General features: G+C 55.5%; 1 protein-coding gene across 11 annotated transcripts in view; it reads left to right on the top strand.

Moving 5' to 3' along the window:
• The window catches only part of LOC132438386 (uncharacterized), a 60127-nt gene extending 34518 nt beyond the window's left edge, over positions 1–25609 (top strand). For 3 of the 11 annotated variants that reach the window (XR_011246729.1, XR_011246730.1, XR_011246731.1), the window contains 8 exons: positions 6217–6346; positions 15044–15210; positions 17431–18811; positions 20060–21101; positions 21457–21617; positions 21702–21907; positions 22309–22478; positions 22827–25609. Coding sequence is in view for 8 of the 11 variants with exons in the window: in XM_069541439.1 (XP_069397540.1) it covers positions 6217–6346; positions 15044–15210; positions 21457–21617; positions 21702–22030 (787 nt within the window). In the remaining 3 variants the exon portion in view is untranslated. Of the gene's footprint in view, positions 1–6216; positions 6347–15043; positions 15211–17340; positions 19203–20059; positions 21102–21456; positions 21618–21701; positions 22479–22826 lie in introns of those variants that run through there. The other 8 variants (XM_069541441.1, XM_069541440.1, XM_069541443.1 and 5 more) reach the window with 8 other exon arrangements.
• The last annotated feature ends 385 nt before the right edge of the window (positions 25610–25994 follow it).

The raw sequence follows: 25994 nt of genomic DNA, 5'->3' as shown, positions 1-25994 counted from the left end.
TCTCCCCGCCTGCTCTCTACCAGGCCTGTAATTGGATCTGGAGCCTGAGAGCTTTGGCCTGGGGATGGGGGCGGATAATGGGATCCCAGGTCTCACGCTCTGGGCTAAGCCTTGGGTGGGGAGAGGCCGGGGGCCACAGAGCACAGAAGGCCCACCGTGTGGCCTGCACCCCGGTCCCACCGGCCCCCTCTAGGCTCCGGGCCCCTCCAGCTCCGTGTGAGCCCTGGGTGGGCCTGCCTGCCCGTCGTCACGGGAGATTGGGTGTGAGGCGGGCCTGGCTGCCTTCGAAGGCCAAGGCCAAGGCTGCTGAGCCCCTGGCGTTAGGCCTCTCCTCCATCACCAGGTGACACACGGGGCTGAGGGCTGACTGGCGGTTTCTCCGTGGGGTCTGGGCTTCCTCACAGTGCGGGGGCCGGGCAAGCATCCGGAGACAGTGCCCGGCACAAGCGGTGTCCTCTCTGTGACCTAGCCCAGAACATACAGACTGCTTCTCTGCACCGTCCTGGCTGGTGGAGACATGGGTCCCCACCCAGATTCAAGAGGAGGGAGCACAGTTCAAAGGGGAGTAGAGTCCTGACCACCACCAGGGACCAGGAATACAGCCGTGGCCAGTTTTAGAAACTACAGCCAAGCACATCTTCGAATCCATGGTACTCAGTGAGACCTTGGCGCATGGATAGCCGCCCGCGATCTGGGGCCCCAGTGGACAGGAGCCCGCGGGGCAGAGCTCCTTCTTCCTGCGGCCTGCCAGGTGTCTGAGCTGTTGTGCCCACCTTTAGAGAGACCTCATTCCTTTCCCACCTCTCGGGCTCTCTGGATACTAGGTCCCTCTTGAAGTCCCTTTGCAGTCGGGCCCCCCTCCTCCCCAACTTCCAGTCCCTGCAATCACGGATCTGTTTTCTGTACTAACAGCTTGGATTTTTCTAGAACATTCTATAAACAGAATCATATAGCATGTAGCCTTATGTGTCTTTTTAGGATTTTAAGCAAATCCGGAATCGGACTTGCCTATTTTGGACATTTCATATCAACGGAATCACACGATATGTGGCCTTCTGTGTCCAGTTTCTTTCATTCAGCATCACGTTTTCAAGGTTCCTCTAGGTTGTAGCAGGTGTCAGCCCTTCATTCCTTTTTTTGTGGCCGAAAAATATTCCATCATATGAATAGACCACATTCTATTTATCTGTCCATTCATCAGTTGATGGCCATTTGAGTTATTTCCACCTTTTGTCTAGTGTGAATAATGCTGCCACGAACGTTTATGTACAAGTTCTTGTTTAAACAACCCTTTTCTGTTCTTTTGGGGTCTGTACCTAGGCATGTAATTGCTGGGCGACATGGTAACTCTGTGTTGAACATTCTGGAACTGCCGAAGTGTTTTCCACAGCGACTGCACCATTTTACACCCCACCAGCTTGCACGAGGTTCCAGTTCTCTACATCCTTCCAACACCTATTCTTCTCTTTTCTTTTTTATTATTGTGGTCAAACTAGTAGGTGTGAAGTGGTACCTCACTGTGGTTTTGATTTGCGGTTCCCTAACTAATGATGTTGAGCATCTTTTCATGTCTTGTTGACCATTTGTATATCTTCTTTGGAGAAATGAATGTCTATTGAGATCCTTTGCTCATCTTAAAAATTGGGCTTTTTATTCTTGAGTTGTATGAGCTCTTTATACGTTCTGGGTACTAGACCCCTACCAGATATGTTTTGCAAATATTTTCTCCCATTCTGTCGTTTCACTTTCTTGGTGGGGTCCTTTGATGCACAAAAGTTTTAAAGTATGATGAAGTCCAATTTATCTATGTTTTCTTTTGTTGCTTGTGTTTTTGGTGTCATATCTGAGAAACCATCGCTAAATCCAAGGTCATAAAGATTTTCTTCCAAGAATTTTATAGTTTTCGCTGTCATGTTCATGTTTTTAAGTTTATTTTGAGTTAATTTTTATATATGGTGTGAGGTAGGGGTCCGGCTTCATTTTTTTCGTGTGTGGCTCTCCAGTTGCCCCAGAACCATCCGTTGAAGAAACTATTTACCCCCATTGAATAGTGGTGGCCTGCGTGTTGGAGATCAGTTGGCCACAGATGTATGAGTTTTTTCTGGACTCTCACTGATCGTTATGTCTATCCTTACATCAGTACCACGTTGTTTGATTACTGTAGCTTTGTAGTAACTTTTGAAATCAGAAAGTGCGAGTTGAATCCTCCACCTTTGTCCTTCTTTTTCAAGATTATTTTGGCTTTTGGGACCCCTTTGCAATTCCATATGAACTTTAGAACTAGCTTGTCCATTTCTGCAAAAAAGGTCTTGGAATTTTGATAGGAATTGCATTGAATCTGTAGATCAATTTGGGGAATATTGTCATTTTAACATTATTAAGTCTTCCAATCCATGAACATGGGATGTATTTCCATTTATTTAGATGTTTTATAGATTTCTATGTTTTATAGATTTCCTTACATCAGTTTGTACCTACTAGCTTGGTTTACTTAATTTATTATTAAGTATCTGATTCTTATTATTAAGTATTTGATGCTATTGTTAATGGAATTGTTTTCTTAATTTCCTTTTCAGATCGCTCATTGTTAATGTATAGAAATACCACTGACTTTTGTGTGTCGATCTTATATTCTGCAACTTTGCTGAATTTGTTTATTAGCTCTGTTTCTTTTGTGTGTATAGATTCTTTAGGACTTTCTATAGATAAGGTTGTGTCATCTCTTAATAGAGGTAGTTTTACTTTGCATTATTTTTTTTTGAGATTTATTGGTGATGTTGTGCGTATCAATAGTTTATTCCTTTTTATTGTTGAATAGCATTCCATTGAATGGATATGCCACAATTTGTTTATTCACCTGTTAATAGGCATTTGGGTTGTTGCCAGTTTAGGCTACTGCAGATTGGGCTGCTATGAAGATCATTGTACAATTCTTTGTATGGACACATCTTTTTATTTCTCTTGGGTAAATACCTAGGCGTGAAATGTTTTGGTCATGTGGCAGGTATGTATTTAACTTCCACCTTTTAAGAATCTGCCAAACTATTTTCCAAAGTGGTTGTACAGCTTTGTATTCACATCAGCAGTGTATGAGCGTTCCAGTTCCTCTGAATCTTCACCAACGCTTGATATGATTGGTCTTTTTAATTTTTATCATTCTAATAGGGGCTGAGAGGTACTCGTTGTGATTTTAATTTGTATTTCCCAAATGATTATTAGCTTTGAGCATCTTTTCAGGTATTTATTTGCCATTTGCATATCTTCTTTGGTGAAGTATCTGTTCATATCTTTTGCCCATTTTAAAATTGACTTTTTGGTTTATTATTGTTGAATTTTGAGAATTCTTTACACATTCTGTATATAAATTCTTTGTTAGGTATACAATTCGCAAATATTTTCCCCCGTTCTGTGAGTTGTCCTTTAATTCTCTTTACAGTTACCTTTAAAGAACAGGAATTTTTACTTTTTTTTTTTTGCGGTACGCGGGCCTCTCACTGTTGTGGCCTCTCCCATTGCGGAGCACAGGCTCTGAACGTGCAGGCTCAGCGGCCATGGCTCACGGGTCCAACCGCTCCACGGCACATGGGATCCTCCCGGACTGGGGCACAAACCCGTGTCCCCTGCATTGGCAGGCGGACTCTCAACCACTGTGCCACCAGGGAAGCCCAGGAATTTTTACTTTTGATGATGCCCAGTTTATTAATTTTTATTTTTTGGATCACGCCTTTGATATCATATCTAAACAATCCTCACTTAAGCAAAGGTCACAAAGATTTTCTCCTATGTTGTATTCTATAAGTTTTATAATTCTAGGTTTTACATTTGGGTCTATGATCCATTTTTTTTTTTTTTTTTTTTTTTTGCGGTATGCAGGCCTCTCACTGTTGTGGCCTCTCCCGTTGCGGAGCACAGGCTCCGGACGCGCAGGCTCAGCGGCCATGGCTCACGGGCCCAGCCGCTCCGCGGCACGTGGGATCTTCCCCGACCGGGGCACGAACCCGTGTCCCCTGCATCGGCAGGCGGACTCTCAACCACTGCGCCACCAGGGAAGCCCTATGATCCATTTTGAATTACATTTTGTATGTAGTGTGAGATATGGATCAAAATTTTTTGTTTGTTTTTTTTAACATATTGATATCCAAATGTTCCAATATCGTTGGGTGAAATGCTTGTCTTTTCCTCCACGAAGTTGCCTTTGTCCCTTTGTCAAAAATTAGCTGTGTATGTATGTGTGCATCTATTTCTGGACTCTATTCCATGCCTATTTGTCTGTATTATACCAATACCTCACTGTCTCGATCACTATAGCTTTATAATCTGTCTTGAAATCAGGTTGTGTTAGTGCTCCAACTTTGTTCTTTTTCAATCACTTTGCCTCATCCAGGTCTTTTGCATTCCCTGTGAATTTTACAAATCGCTTGTCAATTTCTCAAGACATACAAAACCAGACCTGGTGCAGCCTTTGCACTGGTCTCTGAGAGTTGGCCGTTGTTAGGGTTTATATTGTTTCCTCTCCTGCAGGCTGAACTTTCCAGGAACTTCCCCTGCTTTTCCCTGATGTGGTCTGTCCATCACTGTGTCCACTCTCTGAACTAACATACTCACGTTTGTTGTCCCCCATATAGAGACACCGGGCCCCTTGCATTACCCACTGAGTTTCTTGCGGTGAGGGGGTCATCACTTATTCTCCACCATCTATGAAGAGCCCATCGGAGCTGGGTATAGGGAAGTTTTTCCTAAGGCTTTGATCATATTTCCAGACAAGTTCATTACTTTATGGACTAAAATTAGGATGCTAGTGGGAGGCCTAATGCTGTGAGTTCCCATCCACCCAGGCATTGTTCACGTATTTACCCATCTGTATTCCCATCCATTTTTCACCCATTCATCCATCCATATTCCCATCTATCCATGCATCCATCTATCCATGCATCCACCCACCCATTCTTCATCTATTCACCTGTCCATACTCCTATCTATCCATCCATCCACCCCACCCATCCTTCATCCATTTACCTATTCACCCAACTATTCATCATTTACTCATACATCCTTCACCTATTCACCCACCCATCCACCCATCCATCCACCCACCCATCCTTCACCCACATCCTTCCCTCTTCTACCCACCTTCACGTTCCCCTACCCGTCCCTTCCTGATCACCAACCATGCTGGACACTGGGGTTTAGAAATACCTTCCAGGACCTAAGTTTCTCTGTCTTTTTTTTTTTGCGGTACGTGGGCCTCTCACTGTCGTGGCCTCTCCCGTTGCGGAGCACAGGCTCTGGACGCGCAGGCTCAGCGGCCATGGCTCACGGGCCCAGCCGCCCCGCGGCATGTGGGATCTTCTCGGACCGGGGCACAAACCCACGTCTCCTGCATCAGCAGGCGGACTCTCAACCACTGAGCCACCAGGGAAGCCCCTAAGTTTCTCTGTCTTTAAACGAGCAGGTTGAATGAAGTGATTTCCCAGGGCCCTTCACACTCTGGTTTTCTTTGACTTCCATACAAGGACAGTCAAAATCTGAAGCTGACGGGGTTACACGCCTTCCCCAAGAAGGATGAGGGGCTGGGCCAAGTCTGAGGGGGGTTTTCATGCCACTGACTCTGGGACAGACACAGATCGCCATTTGCACCTATTTGTGCCAAGATCCCAGGAGCTCAGGTCCCCATCACAGGGCAATGCAGTGGGGGCCCCAGACGTGTCCGCTCTTGGCGCAGCTTGCATTAACTGGGCATCCAGGGGTGCCCCCGCTGTCTGTGTCCAGTGGGAGCCTCCAGGCACCCCGAGGAGGCAGTGGCTAAGCACAGAGGACAGAGAGGCAAGCAGTGGGGGCCACTGAGGCCCAAGGGGCAGGCCAGGGGCCTGGGGAAGCCTCAGGTTTGCTCTTCCCTCTGAGCTGACGTCAGCAGTGAACTAAAGCCCTGCTCTGGCCGCCACCGTACCCCCCACCTCACCTGTGCACACCCAGGGCTGTTTGCACCGACACGTGTGTCCCTGGCTAGACTGAGAATGTGGCATGCAGGGCTGGCAGGGCTAACGTCCCAGGGGGTGGCCTCCGGGCTGGGGGCCTGGGGGAGGCAGCGGACCCCGATCCCTCCACCGCGGCTCCGCCACCATGGGGTCCTGGGGCCCTGACACCCTGGCAGCCTGGGCCCACTTGTGACAACATGCAGTCTGTAGTTAATAACGGAGGTTTTTGTCTCTTCCACAGTTTTCTTGTTTCTCTGTGGCCTCTGCCCACTGAATCGGGGCCCCGGCTGCCTCAGGGGGGAAGCAGACACAGCGAAGAACAAAGAAATCAACTGACTTTCCGGATGAATTTTTTAAAACTCTCAGCAGAGGTAAGATTCTGAAAGCGCAGAGGACTTCTTCTGCAAGGGCAAGGCTTTTTGAGAAAGAAAGCGTTTCTGAGTGAGAACAGAGACTTTATTGCATAAGCCATGGACGGGGGAAACCGTGTGAGGGCTTTTCCTGCTGAAAGGGGCAATAATTGGACCGGGGGGAGGCAGAGAAGGGGGTCCTGAGACCCCCTTCCAGCCCCTGCCTGGGCGAAACCACCTGGAGGCAGCTGCGGGGCAATCTGGGTGAGTGTGGGCATTCTCAGCGCGTCTTCACGGGGAAGCCCCGCCCGGCACCGTCACGGTGGCCCCGGGCGCAGCTCCCAACCGCTGCTCCTGCAGAGATACTTTATCATTGTTATTAGCATTATTTTTGGTTCACAGAGCAAATGGTTTGTGTATTCGACATCTCTTGCTACGTAACAAATCTCCCCCAAGTTTAGTGAAGTAGAACGATGCGTGTTATCTCCCATAATTTCCGGGGTGAGGCATCGGGGGGTCGCTTAGCTGGGTGGTTCCAGCTCAGGGGCTCTCACGAGGCTGCATCTGAAGGCTTGACTGAGGCCGGAGGCTCCCAGTCCAGGCGGCTCAGGGTCAGTAGTGGCCGGGGCCTCGGTTCCTCCCACTTGGCCCCTGCTCAGGCCAGGTGTCCTCACGGCACGGCGGCTGGCCTCCCAGAGCCAGTGACCCAAGATGGCAGGGAGGGGAGGTGCAACGCTTCACGGCCCTGGGAATCGGCCCATTCAGCACGGGAGGAGCCGGGCGCAAGGGCGCAGATAGCGGGAGGGGCGTGTCCTCAGAGGCTGCCAGCGCGCGAAGCGCTTTCCGCTTTCCGGATTCCAAAGCGCTCTGCACCCACAGCAGACACGTGCACACGTTAGCTCCTAGGCCCCTCCCTGAGATAGTCCCGTTTCTCCTACGAAGGGACTGAGGTGGGGGCTTTGTGAGTCGCTCTGGTCCTTGTTGTGCCCCAAGCTGGGCCTCCAGGGTTTATGGGGCCCAGGAAGGCATCCTGGAGGAGAAGTCCAACCCAGCCCCAAGAGCAAGCCCAGAGCTAAGAAGGATGGGTCAGTTGTGGGTCAGCGAGGGGCAGAGCACCTGAGAACTCTGCCGGAGTCGTACAGAGGGCCTGGGATACCCGGCTGAGATGTCAGCCAGCAGAAACCGTGTCCCCATATGTCCCCTCCTCTGCGTCCCCAGCGCCCAGCCCAGGGCCTGGCGCCCGGGCAGTATGTGGAATTGGGGGCCATCCCAGGTTTTGGAGTGGTGGCAGGGGGGCTGCTACGTCGCCAGCTCCTGTGGGAGAGGCCTGGAGGCAGGGAGGCCCAGTGGAGACGGAGAAGCCCCCTCGCCTGGCAGGCAATGCTGGGGCTGGCCCTACCTCACTGTGGCCCCCTGTATGATTCGGGGGCCCCCTCCCTTCTTGGGCCATCCGTGAACCAGGGCAGATGCCTTCTGAGGGTATGACCAGCCTAGGGGACCCATGCCCCAGTCTGATCTTGGGGCCGAGGCACAGAGCCTGTGCTGAGTGCCCCCCAGGTCCCCAGCTGGCCCCCACATGTGCCCAACTCCTTGTTTCTGGGCCAGACTTCTCCCCCAAGGCCACCTCCTGCTGCTTCATGGGCTCTGACAGTCTCTGCTTCCCAGCCTTCCTGGGACCCCCCAGCCCTGCAGCCACGGGGCACACACTCACTCTCTGAGCCTCAGGACCTCCCCTGGGGCCAGACCCCTGGCTGCAAGGCTGGCGCCACCACTCAGCAGTAGGGGTGCATCGCTGGGCAGTGCTGTGGCCTCCCACCCGCTCGGTGACCAGTGGGGGCCGGACAGTAATTTGGATAAGACTCTGAGGCCACAGAGCTGAGCAGGGAGCGGGGTCACCCCAGGCGAGTCCTTTTCTTCCCCTCACCACACTCCTGCCCAGACTCACAGAGGAAAGGCAAGATGCCTTAGCCCTTCAGGTCTCACTCTTCCCATCTTTAAAGTGGGCACCACAGTGTCTCTGGAGGGGCAAACCCGTTAAATATTCAGCCCCCTTTACTTTACTTTACTTTACAATCTGTGCTCTTCGTGTCACATTTGAGAAATGTTTGCCAAACCCAAGGTCCCTGTCTTTTTCTCCCACGAAAAGGCACGCTGCAGACTAGAAGAAAATATTTGCAAAACATATATCTGATGAAGGACTTGTATTCAGAATATATAAAGACCTTTCATAACTCGGTGATAAGAAGACTCAGAGCCCAGTGTTTGAAATGGGCCGAGTATTTTTTTTTTTTTTATTTTGCGGTACGCGGGCCTCTCACAGCCGTGGCCTCTCCCGTTGCGGAGCACAGGCTCCGGACGCGCAGGCTCAGCGGCCATGGCTCACGGGCCCAGCCGCTCTGCACATGTGGGATCTTCCCGGACCGGGGCACGAACCCGTGTCCCCTGCATCGGCAGACGGACTCTCAACCACTGCGCCACCAGGGAAGCACAGGGCCGAGTATTTAAACAGACATTTCAGTAAAGAAGACGCGGCACATCAGCACATTGAAAGGATGCTCAGTATCGTTAGTCACTAGGAAAAGGCAAATGAGGACCGCAGCGCGGCGTCGCCTCACGCCTCCTGGAAAGGCTAGAATGAGCAAAGACCGACCACAGTGTCGGCAAGGGTGTGGTCAGCTGGGGCGCTCCCACTGACGGTGGGTGGGAAGCGGGGCAGCCACTTTGGGGAGTGAAACACCTGCCCTCGACCCAGACCCAGCTGCTCCGCTCCTAGGTTCTCACCCAAGAGAGACGCACGCATATGTCCCACAAAAATGGTGCACGGATGTTCCCAGCAGCTCCCTGTAACCGGGCAGATCGAGCACCCCCTACCTGGGTTGTTGGCAGGATTCCTGTTGCTGGTGAATGCTGTTACTTGGGCCAGCATGTGGCAAGCACTGAACGATTATATCTCCCTGTGTCGTCTTCATCTCGTCCAACTCTGTCAGGGCGCAAATGTGGAAACTGAGGCCGGGAGTGGGGTGGGGTGTTGACTGGGATTGGCCAGTGGGTCAGTGGCAACGCCGGACCCAGCAGCCAGGCCTCTTACTGTGGCCAGTGGGTGCCCAGTTCCCTCTTCTTCCTTCGTCTTGGTGGGGTTGCTGAACCTCCACGGGAGCAGGGGAACGGGGGTGTCTCCGAACTTCCTCTTGGCTGGATTGAAGCAGCGTCACCTGGGCAGACAGAGCAAATACCCTTCCCTGAACCGCCCAGCTAATAAGCTCCTCATTAAAACCTAATGAGGAGATCCCTTGCTGATTTGGGCTAAATTAATCCAAAAAGAGCGTCATCTGCTGCTGAGGCGGGCTCTTCTGGGCAGCCTGGACAGCAGCAGAGAAGAGAGAGGGCAGAGGGAGGCGGAGCTCTGAGCCTCCGCACTGAAAACTGGAGCCTTCAGTTCCAGGATGTGGACCAGAAGGGAAGGGAGGCAGAGGCAGCCCTGGCCTCATCTCCTCCCAGAAGCCGCTTACGCCTGGAGCCGGGGGTGGGAGTGGGGGCAGAGCCGGGGAGCTGGGGCACAGCTTGGACCACTGCAGCCCAGCCCCACCCTGCTCCGCCTGTTCTGATGGTACTATTGCTGCACCACAAAGTGCCCCAAGCTCAGTGGCCTGAAACAACAGCGGTTTATTCTGCTCCCAAATCTGCACCGTGGGCGGGGCTGGGCGTGGACTGGACGCTGGTCTCTGCTGCCCGAGGCACTGGGTGGGGCATCCGGCCCGGGTGAAGGGACCTCATTCCAGATGGTGAGCTCCAGTGGGGGCAGTCTGTGGGCAGAAGAGGGTGTCTGTGTCCCCAAGACAGAGCCAGGTGGCAGTGGTGTCGCCGTTTGTGGCCAGCGTCAGGAGTCACAGAGCATCACTTCACGCTGCGTCCTGGGGACCACCGCAAACGCAGGGCTGGAACAGACTCCACCTCTCAGCACGGGAGTGGAGGGTTCTGGAAGGGCGTGTGGGACATGAAAGTAGTGAGGCGACCATTTTTAGAGCTGCACCTGCATGGACCCCACACTCTGCAGGCAGAAAGGACCCTGATTCACCCAGCCCAGAGCCCCCCAAGAACGCCAGCCCTGCCGGACGCTCTGCCCCATGGCCCCTGAGGGCAAAAGCCAAACCCTGCGTTAGCTTTCCAGCCCTGCAATGGCCTCGAGCTTGTTAACTTGGAGGGTCTGAGGATGGAGGGGGAGGGGCGGCAGCCGAGGGGGCGCGGCCTGGTGGGGGACGGCTCTGTTCACCTGCATCAGAGGCTGCAGGACTTTCCTGATGAATGGAAAGCCTTTCTCTTTCATTTTTATTTATTTATTTTTGGGCTGCGTTGGGTCTTCGTTGCAGTGCGCGGGCTTCTCATTGCGGTGGCTTCTCTTGTTGCAGAGCATGGGCCGTAGGTGCATGGGCTTCAGTAGTTGTGGCTTGCGGGCTCAGTACTTTTGGCACATGGCCTTGGTAGTTGTGGCTCGCGGGCTCTAGAGCGCAGGCTCAGTAGTTGTGGCGCACGGGCTTAGTTGCTCCATGGCATGTGGGATCTTCCTGGACCAGGGCTCAAACCTGTGTCCCCTGCATTGGCAGGCGGATTCCTAACCACTGCGCCACCAGGGAAGCCCGAAAACCTTTCTCTTTAATGTTTGATTTTCTCCTTCCATTAACAGACCCCCCTCCCCCACCCCCACTCCCATTCACCTGGTCCCTGAGCTATAGGAGGTCTGAGCTGGGCAATACCGGGAAACAGAATTACACACTGTCCCCAAGCAATTGTGCTCCAAGTTCAGAGTCACCAGAGTCACCATGGTGTCCCCATATCTGCCCTGGGACTTCTCCAAAACCTCAGGGGTCCTCCGGGACCCTGCCTGTCCCCGTGAGATTTTGCTGAGGCTCGGAGTGGGAAGCGGGCTCTCCCACCGCACACACCTGGCAGCCGTGCAGCTGGGCCTCGGCCACACCCCTCTCACCTGTGGTCAGCAGTTTGCCTTGTCTTGCCAGCCACAGACAGGCAGGACCTGGCCTGGGCCTTAAGCCACCAGCAGGGGCCTCTGGGGGTGTGCACAGCTTGGCAAAGAGTGCGCTGTGCAGGGGTGAAGACCGGCTGCAGTCCCGGGCACCCAGGGAGAGCAGGGCGGGCCGGGCCTGGGGCAGCAGATGGCCAAGACCCCACGTTAGCCTCCACCCGGAGGTCGTCCCCAGGACAGGAGCCCTGCTGCGGGGCCACCTCCCATGGCCCTGGGCGCATGGCTGCTCCTACCTCCTCCCACTTTCCTCCCCACAGGAAGGGCCTGCCACCGACCCTGCTCCCCACAAGCTCCAGGTGAGCCCCAAGTGACACATGTCAGTGGCGACCCCAGGCTTCTTCCAGCGGAGAAAAGACAGGCCCCAGTGTCCCTTGCTGAGCCTCTGAGCGTCAGACCGGCTCGGCCCCATCGAAGTCTCCAGGTTAACAAGTTCAGTCCTGGTGATTATTAACTAGATTCACAAAGCTGATGAAAAAGCTCGGGATATAAATAAATATTCCTGGAGATATTCCACCCCCTGCAGGCATGAACTTTGAATAATTGGACAGAATTATGCTGAGGACTAATCAGAACTTTTTTTCTCTCACTAATTACCTCTGGGCTTCATCAGTGTCAGAGTCTAATCAACTCCAGACGTCCTAATCGACCCTCGGGCAATGTTAGGCATGGGGGGGCTTCGGTGTCACGTGGAGGGGGGCGGGGGTCCTGGCTGCAGATCCACCCTGGTCTGTGGTGGGGACGGGGGGCGGGGGAGCTGCCTCACGGGCCGCCACCTCTGCTCAGGACGAGGAGGCCCATCGTGCACTGCGGGCCAGCTTCCCTCCTCTGCATCCTTCCGGTGGTCGTTGCCTTGTCTGCCCTGGCGTTCCTGGGTTAGGTGGATGGGGCCCAGGGTGGGGGCTGGCACTGGGGCGGCCCCCAGCCATGGGGAGAGGCGTGTGAGGGCCGTGCCGGGGCCCAGGGCCAGTTCAGGATTCCAGGCATCTCTGGCAGGGAAGGAAGCTTTGCTCCCCTCCCCACAAGAAAGTCATTTGCATCTGTTGAAAAATTCCTCCAGCGCTTGAGCGGAGAGGCCCAGGCCGCCGGTGGCTGATGGCTCGATCGCAGCGGTTTTCTCCAGCGTCCTGGACGCAGGGGCTCAGGAGCTGTGACAGCTGGGCCGGCGCAGCCTCTCAGCTCCTCTGCGCAGGGCGCCCGCCTCCTTGGCCTCGCTTGCTGGCTGGGCCTCATTCCCAGGGCCTGGTTCTGTCTCCTTCCTCCTTCGCCTCCCTGCTTCCCGAACCCAGGAAGGCCTTTAACCAATTTCAGAGGGAGAACTTAGTCGTGTGGAAATCCACCTCAACTTCCTCAAGAAACCAAAACCCCACCCGGAACCCTTCAGGCAGTCACGCCCCCATCCTTGCAAAGCGCCCAGGAGATGCTGCTGGTCGCGGTCATGGTCAGCGCCCTTCCAGGCCCCCTTTGCAGCCTCCGAGCATGGGCCCTCCCTGCAGACCCCACGGAGACTTCTGCTGCCAGCAGGGGATGGGCGCAGCCCCGCGGGGTTGGGCCCTAGGAGACAACTGCCTCGTGAATCCCCAAGCCCCGAAAGGATCCTGGACTTGGGGTCCCGAGACCTGGCTGGGGGACTTGGGTGCCCTGCACCCTCCCATCAGGGGGCCCACATAGACCCAGGATGGCTGAAGGGGGGTGTCTGGGACACTCTTCTCTCCTTGGGGTCCCCGACAGCTCCCCGCAGCAGGCAGGTCCTGGCTGTGGTGGTCGGGCGGGCAGTTCCGTCCTGTCCTCACAGCCCCTGAGGGGCCGGTTCTGACCCTCCCCCGCCGCGTTTCCTGGAGCCCAAGGCTGTGACTGCCGCACAGCTCCCCGCCCTGCCCTGCATCCCTTGGTCAGCACGGACCCCAAACCCTTTCTCCTGCAGCAGAGGGAGAGGACTGTGGGTGGGAAGTGGGGTTCCCAGAGCATCAGAGCCTAGGCTGCTTCCCTCCCAAGCGGAGAGGGGGCGTGGCCTCTGCCCCCAGCTCTGCTCAAAGTGGCTCAGAGGCTGCGGAAGGGGCTTTGCTCATATTCGTCCCAAACTTTCCAGAAAGGGGGTTGAGATCGCCTTTAATTACAGAGCAGAGGGGTGCGGGGAGGATGTACCAAGGAGCACCCTGCCCAGGGAGGCAGGGGGCCCAGGGGTGGGAGGACAGCGGCGCCCGCAGGGACCCTGGGAGGGCAGGGGTCCCGGGAGGTGGAGTCTGGGGAGGGGTCCTGGCGTCTCTGCCTCTGGCTCTCTCCTTGCTTCTCCGGGCCTAGCCTCCACCTTCCCGTCTTCCTGTCTCTCCCCACCTGCCGTGCAGGGGTCTCAGGTGTGCCGCTGAGCCCGGTGGCCCAGGGTGGGGCTGGCTGGACCGCCCCCGTCGCCTGCCCGTCCTGGTGCTGGCTGACCAGCTGCCCCCGCAGCCCCTGGCAGGGAGGGAGGTGATGTTCCGACTGCTTCCCGTCTCCCAAGGCCCAGAGGGGTTCAATAGGCCCGGACGCCCCCGAGCCCGGGCCACGTCGCTCCTTCCTGCCACCCTGCCACCTTAGCCAGAGCTTGCAAGTCGATTTTTTCTGATTCCACGCAAAGACAGGGTAGATGGCCACCGACCTGAGAGATTCTGGGTTCTCTTTTTTTTGTCTTTAGACACGTCAGGGGTTAGCATCCTCTGCTTCACAGGAGGGAACCCCAGGTAGAGCCCCCTGAGTGACATGGCACCAGAAGCTCCCGGGCCAGCCGTGGATGTAGAGGGGACCCCTGCCCTGTGCCCGGCACTGCGCGCCGGCCACCTTCCACATCCTGACGGGACTTGTGCGCCGGGGGACTTTCCTGGGGGGGAGTGGCTGACTCGGGATTCACACCCAGACTGGATCCCCAGCCCGTACCCCCGTGGGGATGGGGGGCTGCTGCGGCCGCCGGCTTGGCAGGAGCTGGTAGGAGGTAGCGACGTCTCCCGACTCCTCCCTGAGGGAGGCCTGGATCTGGGGGTCCAGCTGCTGCTCCGTCCCCACCTCCCCTGTCCCCAGGGAGGCCCATGTTCCTGCCTCTCCCTGACCCTGGATTGCTGTGTGACTCTGGGCCCCGGCCTCCCCTCTCTGGGCCTGTTTCCCTTCTCTCATCCAGATTGGATTCCACGAGCCCCAGGCCCTTCAAGCCCAGACACCGTGTAACTTAGGCTGCCCAGGGCCACCAGAGGCTGTCCCCACTCTCCCGGGGACCTGGGCTCCTGCTGGGCCCGCGGCTGGCCTGGCCCCCTTGTCCGCAGCAGGAACATCCGTCATGCCTCCGTGATAGATTTTCTGTCCCTCTTCCTCCCGCCCTCGTGCTGTTTCGGCTGCAGAATAATGTTTATCACTTCACACTACATGACACCCTCCCTTCCTCCTTCCTTCCGTCCTTCCCTCCTGCCACCGCCAGCAGATATCAGAAGATTTTCTTGGGCTATTTTCATGATTTTAATTTTCCATTCCCCATCTCCCCTCTTCCCCCTTATTACATTTTGGGCTCTTTTTGGGCTTCTGGAATGAGCCTACATTTTCCTGGTGATACTTTTTAATAAAAACCATCATTTATGATTATTTTAGTCCCCCACAAACTGTCAGCCTCCTCATTTGATTTCCTATCAACGTGGTGTCCTGCCTGCTTTGTCACCATGCAGATGGACGTGTGTGCTCACCCTTTCAGCCTCGGGATTTGCTCCAGAGACTCAGGCCTCCCTTGGCCTTGGGACCCTCCTATCCACCTGCCCTGTCCTGTCTCAGCCCAGCCCTGCCGCCCTCCGCTCTCGACGGCCCTTGGTCTCCTGAGTCTTCTGTTTTCCTCCAGGTGAGTATCACTTGCACACCTTTCTCAGCTCCGTGTATTAGAAGGGATTGAGGTCACAGAGAGGCGGGGCTGCTAGCGGAGTCTTCCCCGCTCCTAATGGCTCAGGATCGCCAAAGATGGTGGTTTTCCACAAAGATCCGTGTCTAACCTGCAGGCATAACCCAGTGAGACAGGGGCTGACCCATCGTGCCCTCCAGCATGACCTGGGACGGGGCCCTTCCTCTGAGACTCGGTTCTCCCTTTAAAATACAGACACACGTGGAGCTGTGGAGCATTCATTCATTGGTTATATACAAATTGAGGGCCTACTAAGTGCGGGAAGAATCACACACCTGTCCTAGGGTAGGAACCAGCTCAGGTGTCACCCTCCTGCATACCAGAGCCCCCACCCACACTTGTACACTCACAGAATGGAGCCCTGGACTGCCTCATGGTTTTGCTGTGTGACCTCGGGCGAGTTACTGACCCTCTCTGAGCCGTCCTCGCTTTCCTTCTCTGGGCTCCCTCCACCCTTGACATTAGTCTTGTCCTCATCAGCCCCCAGGCGATCCTGTTTCCAGCAGCTGCAGCCTCTTCCCAGCTCCTTCTGGCTGCTTGCCAATCACCCGGAGGAGCCAGACCCATCTTGAGGCACCCAGCTCCCTCCCGGCCACTCCCCCCCCTCCCCCGCCCCCGTCCCCGCCTGCCACGCCCAGGCTAGCTGGGCCCGGGAGCCCACGCCCATGGCAGGGAGAGGCCATGTGGCCCTCTCACCCCTCACCCTGGCCAGGCCCTCGCTGGCCCCTGCTCCTTGTCAACCTTCGGAGAGGGGTCCCTGTTGGGCCTGCTGGTGGATGGGCCGCGAGGCCCAGGGCCAGTGCCCAGGTTCTGGCCCCAGGTTGGCCAGACAAGTGAGTAATGGATTCTCCCTCCCAGCCCAGCTTCTCCCTTATCAGTGGTAGGAGTTGCTATGAATATTCATGGACTCATGAATACTCACGCGGGTAATGACGCGCTCCTCTCCACCCCCTTGCCCTTGAGCACCTCCATAGCTCTCCAGGCTCCCTGCACCCTCTTCTCTCCTTGACCCCTGCCTGAGGGGGCTGTACCTCCATTGCAGTGAGGCTGGCAGGAGAGCCCGGGTGGGAAAGACCCCTGGCCTGGTGCCCAGGGGGTCTGGGTTCCTGTCTCCACTCTGAGCCCATTCTGCAAGGGAGGGCTGGCTTCCCCTGGGCCTCAGTTTCCCTTCTGACCTCCATGGGCACCGAGGGTCCGGCCAGGCTGACTGCCCCTGGAACAAACACATCCTCTGATTCCACTTTCTGGGCGGGTGCTCCATTGTGTGGGGACAAAGCTGGGGGCTTGGATTCTCTGGGGGTGAGCCAGGCAGACTTTGGGTTACCCAGGTGGGTAACCAGAGACGCCTGGGGTCCGATGTCATGGGCCTGCGGCCAGGGCCTGCTCAGCTAGCTGTCCCTTGGGACTGGGGAGACACAGGTGGGTGGGTGCACTCACCAGGAGGGGTGGGGTCAGCTGACAGGACAGCAAACGCGAAGAGCTGCTGAGCAGGCAGAGATCCTCTGCTGTGGTCTGTGTTCAATACCCGTGTCTGCAGGGGAGACCGGAGTGTTTACCTCTAAGATGAGGTCCATCTTGAGAGAGTCACCTTCACAATGCAGTAGAGACACTGGAGGGAAGTAGGGGACGAGGGGCAGAGATACGGCAGGAGAGTTCAGATCTGCGGAGGGGGTGGGGAAAGGGGGCGGGAAGACCTTCGAGGTCAGGGTCAGGGTGAGCTGGGGCTTCCCTCTGCCTGGAGGGAGTCAGGCTCCACTGCTCTCGCTGCGTGGCCTTGGGCAGGCCGCCTGGCTCTGCATCTCAGTGTCCCTCTCTGTGCATGCCTCTTCCCGGTGTTTTCAAGGCCAGCTACCCTTGCCCTGCGTGGGAGGGCCCCACCCTGGGGCATTTGGCCACTTGTCCGGAGGGGAGCCAGCCTGGGGAGCCGTGACACACCGCAGAGCCCAAAGCTTTGGGATTCCAAGAGGGCAAACCCTGCCTCTGCGACTGCCCAGGCTCCCTGCCGCCCCAGACCTCTGGGGGTGCTTCCTCTCCCGGCACCTCCGCCCATGCTGAACCCCGATTTCCCTGCAGCTCCCTCTTTGCTTGTCTGACTCTCCCTGGGCTGCAAGCCGTGGGCATCCAGGGCGCCCAGCCCCATCTCCTGCTGATGGACTCCCCCAGGGCAAGGAGCAGCTCCTGGCCCGCAGGCCTTTTCCAGGGGTGAGGGTCTCTGGCAGGAGCACAGCGGTGGCCAGCTTGTCGAGGAGAGTAAGCCCTGACCAGCACCTTCCAAGAGTTCCAAGACACGAGGCCCCTTCTGTCCACTGGTCACCAACTAGACTCCACGGACAGCGGCATCCTTTGCACGTGAGCAAACTAAAGGCTCTGGGGGTCCTGATCCCCGATCCCCGTGCTTCCAACACACACTCTGACCCCTGTCCTGGGGCCCTGCCCTGCTCCCCGCAGCCTGGAGTGGAGGCTCGGAGTGGTCCGGCGCTCGCCCAAGGTCGTGCAGGGAGCAGGTGAGGCCAGGCCCCCACCCACGCGCAGTCTGCACCCCGTCCTACCTTCCCGGGTGGAGGACAGACGGCGGGCCCCTGCCCATGGGTCTCACTCAGGCTGACCCCGCATGAGTTCCTTCACCGAGACCCAGCCTTCTCCGTGCTGTTTGCCTAAATTTATTCAACTCAGTCTTCCCACAGGAGCCCCACGGCCACTGTCAACATCTGTGGGGACACAGCCGAGGAATGCCTAATGAAGGCTCGGCGCGGCCCCGCATGGAGCACAGGCTGGGACAGATGGTCCATCATTACTCATTTTTATTAATTACTAGCTCCGCATGCCGCGACTGGCCAGCCAGCTCCAGGCTCCTCGGAGGTGCCACGGGCCCAGCTCTTCTGGAAGGAAGAGACGGCCCTTCATTTAGATCAGCGTGCCTCCCGGCCTCCTTTGAGCCACAGTCATTTCTGGCTCGCGCGGTCCCTGGGGCGCTGGGCCGGGCGTGGAGCAGCGGGCTTGCAGCTGCCACCTGCCTGAGGGGACTGGGAGGGGGGCCTGCACAGGACAGGAACGGGGCTGCTGGGGACCCCGGCTCGGGGCTCGGGCGGGCACAGGACCCCCAGAGCCAGCTCCGGGCTGCGGCCGCCTCCTGAGCCCTCTCCCTGCTGGCCTCTAGCCTGCGGGGCATAACCTGCCTCAGAAGGAGCCTGTCTTCCCTCTCTGCCCTGCTGGCCTCGTGAGGGCCTTGGGGCCCGCAGACCCCTGGTGCCGGGGAAGCTTGTGCTCTGGGTGTTGGTCCGGTTGGAGCTCCACAGCCATCTGCAGACGCTCCAGACCCCGGCTTGATGCCTCCCGGGGGCTCCCTGGGCCTCTGGGGCCCCATAGCCTTGGGTCCCAGCCCAGCATTGCCTCTGACTTGCGGGGATGCAGGGTGAATCCCCCCATCCCGGGACTTAGCCCCAGCTGCAAGATGGGCGCACGTCCTCCTCGCATGCCGGTGGTGGGCGGTCCCAGAACCTGCGCTTCTACTGATGCTGCGGAACTAGGACCAGTTCTGCTTTAGGCAAGTCCCTTGCCACCCGCAGCCTCCGCGAGGCGTGATCGTGTCCTGCCGGACCCCCGACGAGAAGGGGGAGAAAGTGCATGGGGGACGGTGACCCGCTGCGTCAGACAGTCCTGGGAGGGGTTCACTGATGCTGGGGGACGACTGGGGGCCCCAGGCTGTGTCGGGCGCCCTGGGAGCCCGCGTCTCCGTGCGGCCAGGACACCGACTTCCCTCCAGCTTCAGTGTGTGGCCTGTTAGCCCGGGAGATAATGGGACACGAAGGACAAGATTTCTAGTCAATAAAAAGGCGCCGTGGAGGCTTTTTATATCTTGCTCCGTCGCGCTGGGTAGGCGCTTTATCCGCTGCCCACTTGACAGTACATCACGCAGCTGGGTCCCTGCCCTGCTGGTGTCCCTCACAGCCCGTCCCGGCGGCTGCCCACTAGCCCGCGAAGCCCAGACTCCCGGTGTCCATCACAGCCCGTCCCGGCCGCTGCCCACTAGCCCGCGAAGCCCAGACTCCCGAGAGGTCAGCTCCAGGGGGCACTGGTGGCTGCACAGCCAGGAGAGCTGGGGACACCTTTGCAGAGATGCAGGGGAGGCGAGGAGGTGTGGGTGGAGGTCACGTGGGAGGGGGCAGGCAGGGCTGGGCCGAGGACCGAGCTGAGGCCAGGAGCCCTCAGAGGTGGGCCCACCACAGGCTGCCCTGAGATGGCCCGAGGAGCCGCCCTGTCTGGGGCAGGACGGGGTGCTCAGCTCTTCTCAAGACAGAGCCAGGTGGGACATGTAGGTGCATAAACCAGCAGCTACCAGGGCTGAGTAGTGAGCTCCCTGACACTGGAGGAAATCAAGCACATCCTGATGCCCCACTGGGCCAGGAGGCTTGAGTGGGAGAAGAAAGGACAGTAACACAAGGGCCGTGTGTATTTTTCTCAAAAGTAATTGAGCGGGGGGGCACGTTGTCCTGCAAGGAGGTGGTGGAGGGCCACCTCCCACACTAGTTGGTGCTTTAATGGAGGCCCAGGGGCTGGGCAGCCTGGAGGGATCTGAGGCCTGCAGCTGTAGATCCCAGGCTGCCCTGCAGAGGCGTCGACATGGACCCAGGAAGGGGTGGATCAGGGTGGCTGTGAGGAAGGCCACCCCCTGGACTCTCGTCCACATGCCTCTGACCCACGGATCAGGCCAGAGGGAGGGCGCTCGGCCAGGAAGGATGGAGGCGCTGGCCTCATTCCTGGAGGAGACTCAATCAATCGTTCCCCGCAGCAGGGCACCTCCTGGCCCAAATCTCCTACTTTGCCTGGTTTTCCATCCTGACGGGGGCTCAGGGTAAGTGGCCTGTCTGTGGGGGCAGAGGGCCCTCTGGGAAAGGAGAGCAGCTGACACCGAAGCAGGAGATGGGACGGTCGGTTGGCATGGAGACTGCCAGGGGGAGGGGCGGAGTTGGCCTCTGTTCCCTGGACCCACTTGCCTGTCCCTCCCCTGGGATCCGCCCCCCCCAGCCAGGTCAGTTCAAGTCCTGTGAGGGGCACTGGGGCTCGGGGGCACTGGCACAAGCCCTTTCCTGCAAGGTGATCCCCGACCAGGAACCACGACCCCAGCCCAGGTGATGGGCGTGCACGGGCACCTGAACCGGCCCAGGACACCCAAGCTGGGCCTGAAGGGCAGAGGCCTGGGGCAGGCTGACCAGCGTGCTGGACAGCATGCCACGCAGGGGCACAGGCGTAAGCACAGGCCTGGAGGTGAGGAGGCCACACCCTCAGAAGGGGACGAGCGCGCGCAGGATGGTGCCCACTGAACCCAGACCCGCCCTCCTGCCCCCGGGCTCCTGCGCCCCGGGGCTGGGCTGCAGCGGGTCTCCCACCGAGCAGGGCAGCAGGGCTACACGCTGACGGCCCACCTGTGAGGAAGGGCACGCCTGTGGCTCGGTCCCGAAGCACCTACTGTGAGTACTTTGCCCAAAGGTGGCACTGCTCTGACTGGTCCTGACCCCAGGGGCTCACGTGAGAAGTGGGGGGAGGACCGGTGCTGCGGCCGCTTTCACTGTCGGCCGGGGCCCACATGTGTTCAAGGCCACGCCCACCTGTGGCCTCCGACGGCCCCTCCATCTTGGAGTCCTTGGAGGGACCTGGCGGCCCCCCTGGGGAGCTGTGGTCCCCGGCCTCTCACGCTGTAGGCGACCAGCTCCAGCCCTCAAAGCACGAGGGGCTGCAAGCCCCTTTGGGACAGCTGTCCTAGCCCCACCTCTGCAGCCCCGGGAAAGGCGGCCCGCTAGTTCCCAGAACTTGGAGACGCAATGGACCCGACCCAGGTGTGAGGCCCCCTCTGTCTGTCCGTCCATCTGTCCTTCCGGCCCGCATCCGGTCTGCAAACATTGGCTGCTCCTTGATGGTGGCCCTGGGCCGCGCCTGTCAGGGACACAGACCTGACGTCTCAGGGTCCCTGAGGGCAGGGTGCCTCGGCGCGGCCCGAGCTCCGACAGCCCCGGCTGTCGTAATGCACATTCTTAATCGTCAAGAGGGACAATTCTGGAAAAAAAAAAAGAGAACGAAAAGCACCATCATTCGGCCAGGTCTTACTTCTACGCACACGTACATTTGTTCTTCGCAAAATTGGAATTGAATTTTCTATGCAGTTCATACTCTGTTGATTTCTCCACCCAACAGCCCATCGTGTGCTTTATCCCAGACGCGCGATGCCCACAAAGACGTGCATTTCTGCAGCCTCTGGCTTCCAAGGAGGAGACATGGCCCCCATTTCCTCCGGTCGGTGTGCAGCTGGCCCCGAGGAGCAGGTGGGGACACAGGTGCGAACAGAGGTCACGCAGGTGAGCAGGAGAGAGGCCAGAGCTGAGGCCACGGGGGAGCAGCGTGGCGTCTGAAGGCTGGGCAGATGTCTCTGCCTCCCTCAGACCGAGACACGCCATGGGAGTGGCGCTGCGAGGCCTCCAGGCGCCCAGCCCCACGATGGGGAAGAGCGGCCGTGATGTGCGAACGACTCAGAGCCGCTCAGCGAAACGGCAGCCAACGGACACACACCTTTGGACGGGGTGGAAGGAGCCAGACCCAGGGAGGGCATATACTCTATGACCCCAAGTTTATGAAATTCCGGAAGAGAGTAAGCCAACGTACGGTGGAAAAAGCCGGAGCCAGGGTGGCGCGGGGGGCTGGGGCACGTGGGCATTTTTGGAGCGAATGTTCTGTCTGTCAATGGGGGTTTGGGCTGCAGAGCACACATTAGAGCATTCGATGGTCCCCCTGATGTTTCTACATTTCATTATCAGTTTTACTGCAAAGAATGAAAAACTCCATAACGAACATCGAAGTCTAGTTTGTGCTGTGCGCGCTGCCTGTTTAGGGGTGTCGTGTATGGACATCTGCAACGAGCTGGGAAAGTGGTTGATTCCTGGGGGCTGGAGAGAAGGGTGATAAAGCAAGTGGAGCCAGACGTCTGCTGTGGGCGTCTGGGTGTCACTATTAAATGATATCAACTCTTCTGTATGTTTGAAAATTTGCAAGATTACATGTGAAAGCCAATGAAAGAGCCCAGGTGCTGTAGCCAAGCGGCTGGACCGTGGTAGCTGTTCACTGACCGTGTGTGTGAGACCTTGGACTAGTTTCTTGGACTCCTGGTGCCTCAGTGTCGCCACGGCATGAAAGAATTAACGAGCATCAAGTACTTACACACAGTAAGTACTGGCGTACAGCAGGTGCTTGAAAAGTGCACCCTTTGTTGGTAGCAATTCCATTGTTGGTAATCTTGAGTTATCAGGGCTCCTACATGTGCTGGAGGCAGCCCGGGAGGCTGACGGATAAGCCGAGGGCTTGCACTGAGTTCAAGAGTAAAGGGCCCCAAAGAGTCAAAACGATCTTGCAGATGAAGAACGAAGCAGAGGGTTCCCACGTCCCACGGTCAGGTTCTACAGGGAACGGGACAGAGGGGTCTGGCAGAAGGATAGAGACATATACACCTATGGGGTGGAGCTGAGGGTGCAGAAATAAACCCTTGTATTTACGGTCACTTTATTTTTGACAAGGGGGCCAAGATGATTCAACGGAGAAGGAACAGTCTTTTCAGCAAATGGTGCTGGGACCAACAACACGTGCAAAGAATGGAACTGGACCCCCTTTGCACAGCATCTGAAAAATAACTTAATGGATCAAAGACCTAAATATAAGGGCTGAAACTATAAAACTCTTAGAAGAAAACATAGGAGTAAATCTTCACCTTAGGCAGGGGCTTCTTAGATACGACATCAAAAGCACAAGCAACGAAAAGAAAAAAAAAAATTGGACCTCATCAAAATTAAAAACTTTTGTGCTGCAAACAATTCCAACAAGAAAGTGAAAAAACAACCTATAGGAAGGGAGAAAATATTAGCAAATTATAAATCTAATTAGGAACTTGTGTCTAGAATATGTAAAGAACTCTTACAACTCAATAATAAAAAGATAGATAGCCTGGTGGCTGTGGACAAGGCCCCTAACAGACATTTCTCCAAAGAAGATTTACAAAGGCCGAGAAGCTCATGGAAAAGATGCTCAGCATTATTAGCCGTTGGGAAATGCAAATCAAAACCACAGTGAGATACCCTTTCGCACCCACCGGGATGGCCAGAATCAAATAGACATAAAAACAAGTGGTGGTGAGGGTGTGGAGAAGTCGAAACACACACACTGCTGGTGGAAATATGAAATGTTGCATCCACTTTGGAAACAGTTTGGGAATTCTTCAAAATGTTAAACACAGAGTTACCATATGACCAGCAATTCCACTCCTTGGTATATACCCAAGAGAAATGAAAACACATGTTAATGTAAAAACTACGTAAACGTTCATAGCAGCATATTCGTTAATATCCCCAAAGCGGAAACAACCCAAATGTCCATCAGCTAATGAATGGATAATAAAATGTGGTCCATCCACACAATGGAATATTATTAGCCAATCAAAAGGAATGAAATTGTGACATATGCCTACAACATGTAGGAGTCTCAGCTTTGAAGTTCCTGCAGAAGTCTCCTGGGCAGGCGCTGGGCCAGCCCTATGGCATGGCAGTGGACGTGGGAAGAGAATGATTAATTCAAGATGCTACAGAGGCATGTGTCAAAGGGTGCAGGCATGGATCCTCCCTTTCCCTTCCTCTCCACATCTTGCCATCTCTGTAGAAGTTGGAGAAGAGGGATCTAGGATTCTAAACCGTGTAGGCCAAGTATTTGTCAGAAGGAGAAGCAGTGGAGTAGGAAGAAGGGAATCTAAATTTTCCTCGTAGACTTGCTGCCAACTAACATTTGACTTGGGCAAGAAACCTCACTTCGTGGGCCTCATTTTCCTGCGTGTAAAATGCTGCTGCTTCAGCTGCTCTCTCAGACTCATTCAGCTCGTCTTCCACTCTTATTCCAAATGCCTACATCACAGGTTAACATGATTTGAGACAAACGCCATACCTGAAAAAACCGAAAAACCGAAAACAAAACCCCCCTGCATTTTACCACTAAGACAACACCACTAAGTGAACTTAGCCGGTCACAAAAGACCACAGAGCATACGATTCCATTGATCTGAAGTGTCCAGAAAAATCAAATCTACAGACACAGAAAGTAGGTCGCTGGCTGCCTAGGGCTGGAGGTGGTGGTGGAGAGTGGGGGTGACTGCTGCCGGGTACCGGGGTTTCCTTTTGGGGTAAAAAATGCTCTCAACTTAGATGGTTGCACAACTCTGTGAATACACTAACATCCATTGACTAGCACGCTTGAAAGGGGTGAAGTGTATGGCATGTAAATTATCCCTCAATAAATCTGTTGAAACAAGAGAGCCTTGGGTTCAGGTTCGGACTCGGCTCTCTGGGGCAAGTCTGTCATTCCAGGAACGAAGTTCAGTCTGATACGTAAAATGGGGCTGGAATGATTTGCCTTCCTGGGTTATTGCGGGGACCAGATGAGATGACAGATATGAAACAATTTTTCATTTTAACTTCTGTGTTTAAATGTATTACAAAAGGAAATGTATGCACATTGTACAAAATTCAAATGGCAGACGTGGGTACTCAGTGAGAAGTCTCATTTTCTGGGGCGATGGAAGTTTCAATATCTTGATTGGGGTGGTGATGACACAGATGTATACGTTTGTCAAAACTCGTGGAACTGGAGGTTGAATTTCATTGTCAGTAAATAATACACACAAGCAAGTAAAATGTTATTTTGTTACACCCTTTTTGTACTCGTAAAAAAAAAAAAGTACTACATACACTGTTCCTCTCCTTGTTTGTTCCCCTGAAGACCGTTCTGGGAGATGGACTCAAATCAGTCTGCGCTTACCCAGCTGCACGCGCCTCCACATGGATGTGTCCCAGCGCTCCACCGCCAGCCGATATTTAGGATGTTTCCAATCTGCTGCTATTACAAAGAGTGCTTCAGTGAATAACCTTGAATGCAGTAATATATCATTCTTCACGTTTGTGAGCGGTCTCTGGAGGACAGATTCCTAGAAGTACATGCTGCGCCAAAGGATATATGTATTTGTAATTTGGACATTGTTTCAGATGTTCCGAGAGTGCCTGCTTCCCTACACCATTGCAACATGGTGTGTCATTAAACTTTACTCTTTGCCCATTGGATCGATGAAAAATCATCTTTGAGAGTAATTTTAATTTGCATTTCTGTTGTTAAGTGTGAGACTGGGCACTTTTCGTATATATAAGTGTTATTTTTATTTCCTTTTCTGTTCATAATCTCTGCTCACTTTTTTCCCTCTTGGGTATATTTTTTTAATTGATTTGTAACAGCTCTTTACATATGAGGATAAAGGATCTTTGCTTGAATATAAGTTGGACATATTGCTTCTTTTATGGCTTTTGGGTTTTATGTTGTTTGTTGTTGTTACTGTGAAGTTCCGGGCACAGGAAGAGACAGTCTCCATTTTTCTCTGGGTACCATCTCCCAGGATGGGGCTGGGGAGGGCTCTTCTCCACATTAATCCCGGCCACTTGTGTCCCTCTGCTCTTTCCCTGCGTACTCTCAGGTGACTGACTGACCTGCCTGGGTCAGCTCCTCCCAGCCAGGCCATCGTTAGAGGAGAGAGGAGCCATGACGGGGGTGTGGAGAAATGTGAGGCCCTCGTCTATTCTGAAACTGCGCTCAGTCACCCCTCCTGTGCTGGCCGGGTGTATGGCACCTGGATGCAGAGGTGGGTCAGACTGTCCTGC

Source organism: Delphinus delphis, chromosome 15 (assembly GCF_949987515.2).
Source record: "Delphinus delphis chromosome 15, mDelDel1.2, whole genome shotgun sequence".
NCBI lineage: Eukaryota > Metazoa > Chordata > Mammalia > Artiodactyla > Delphinidae > Delphinus > Delphinus delphis.
The sequence above is the reverse complement of the archived record's forward strand: the minus strand, read 5'-3'. Positions and strand labels throughout refer to the sequence as shown.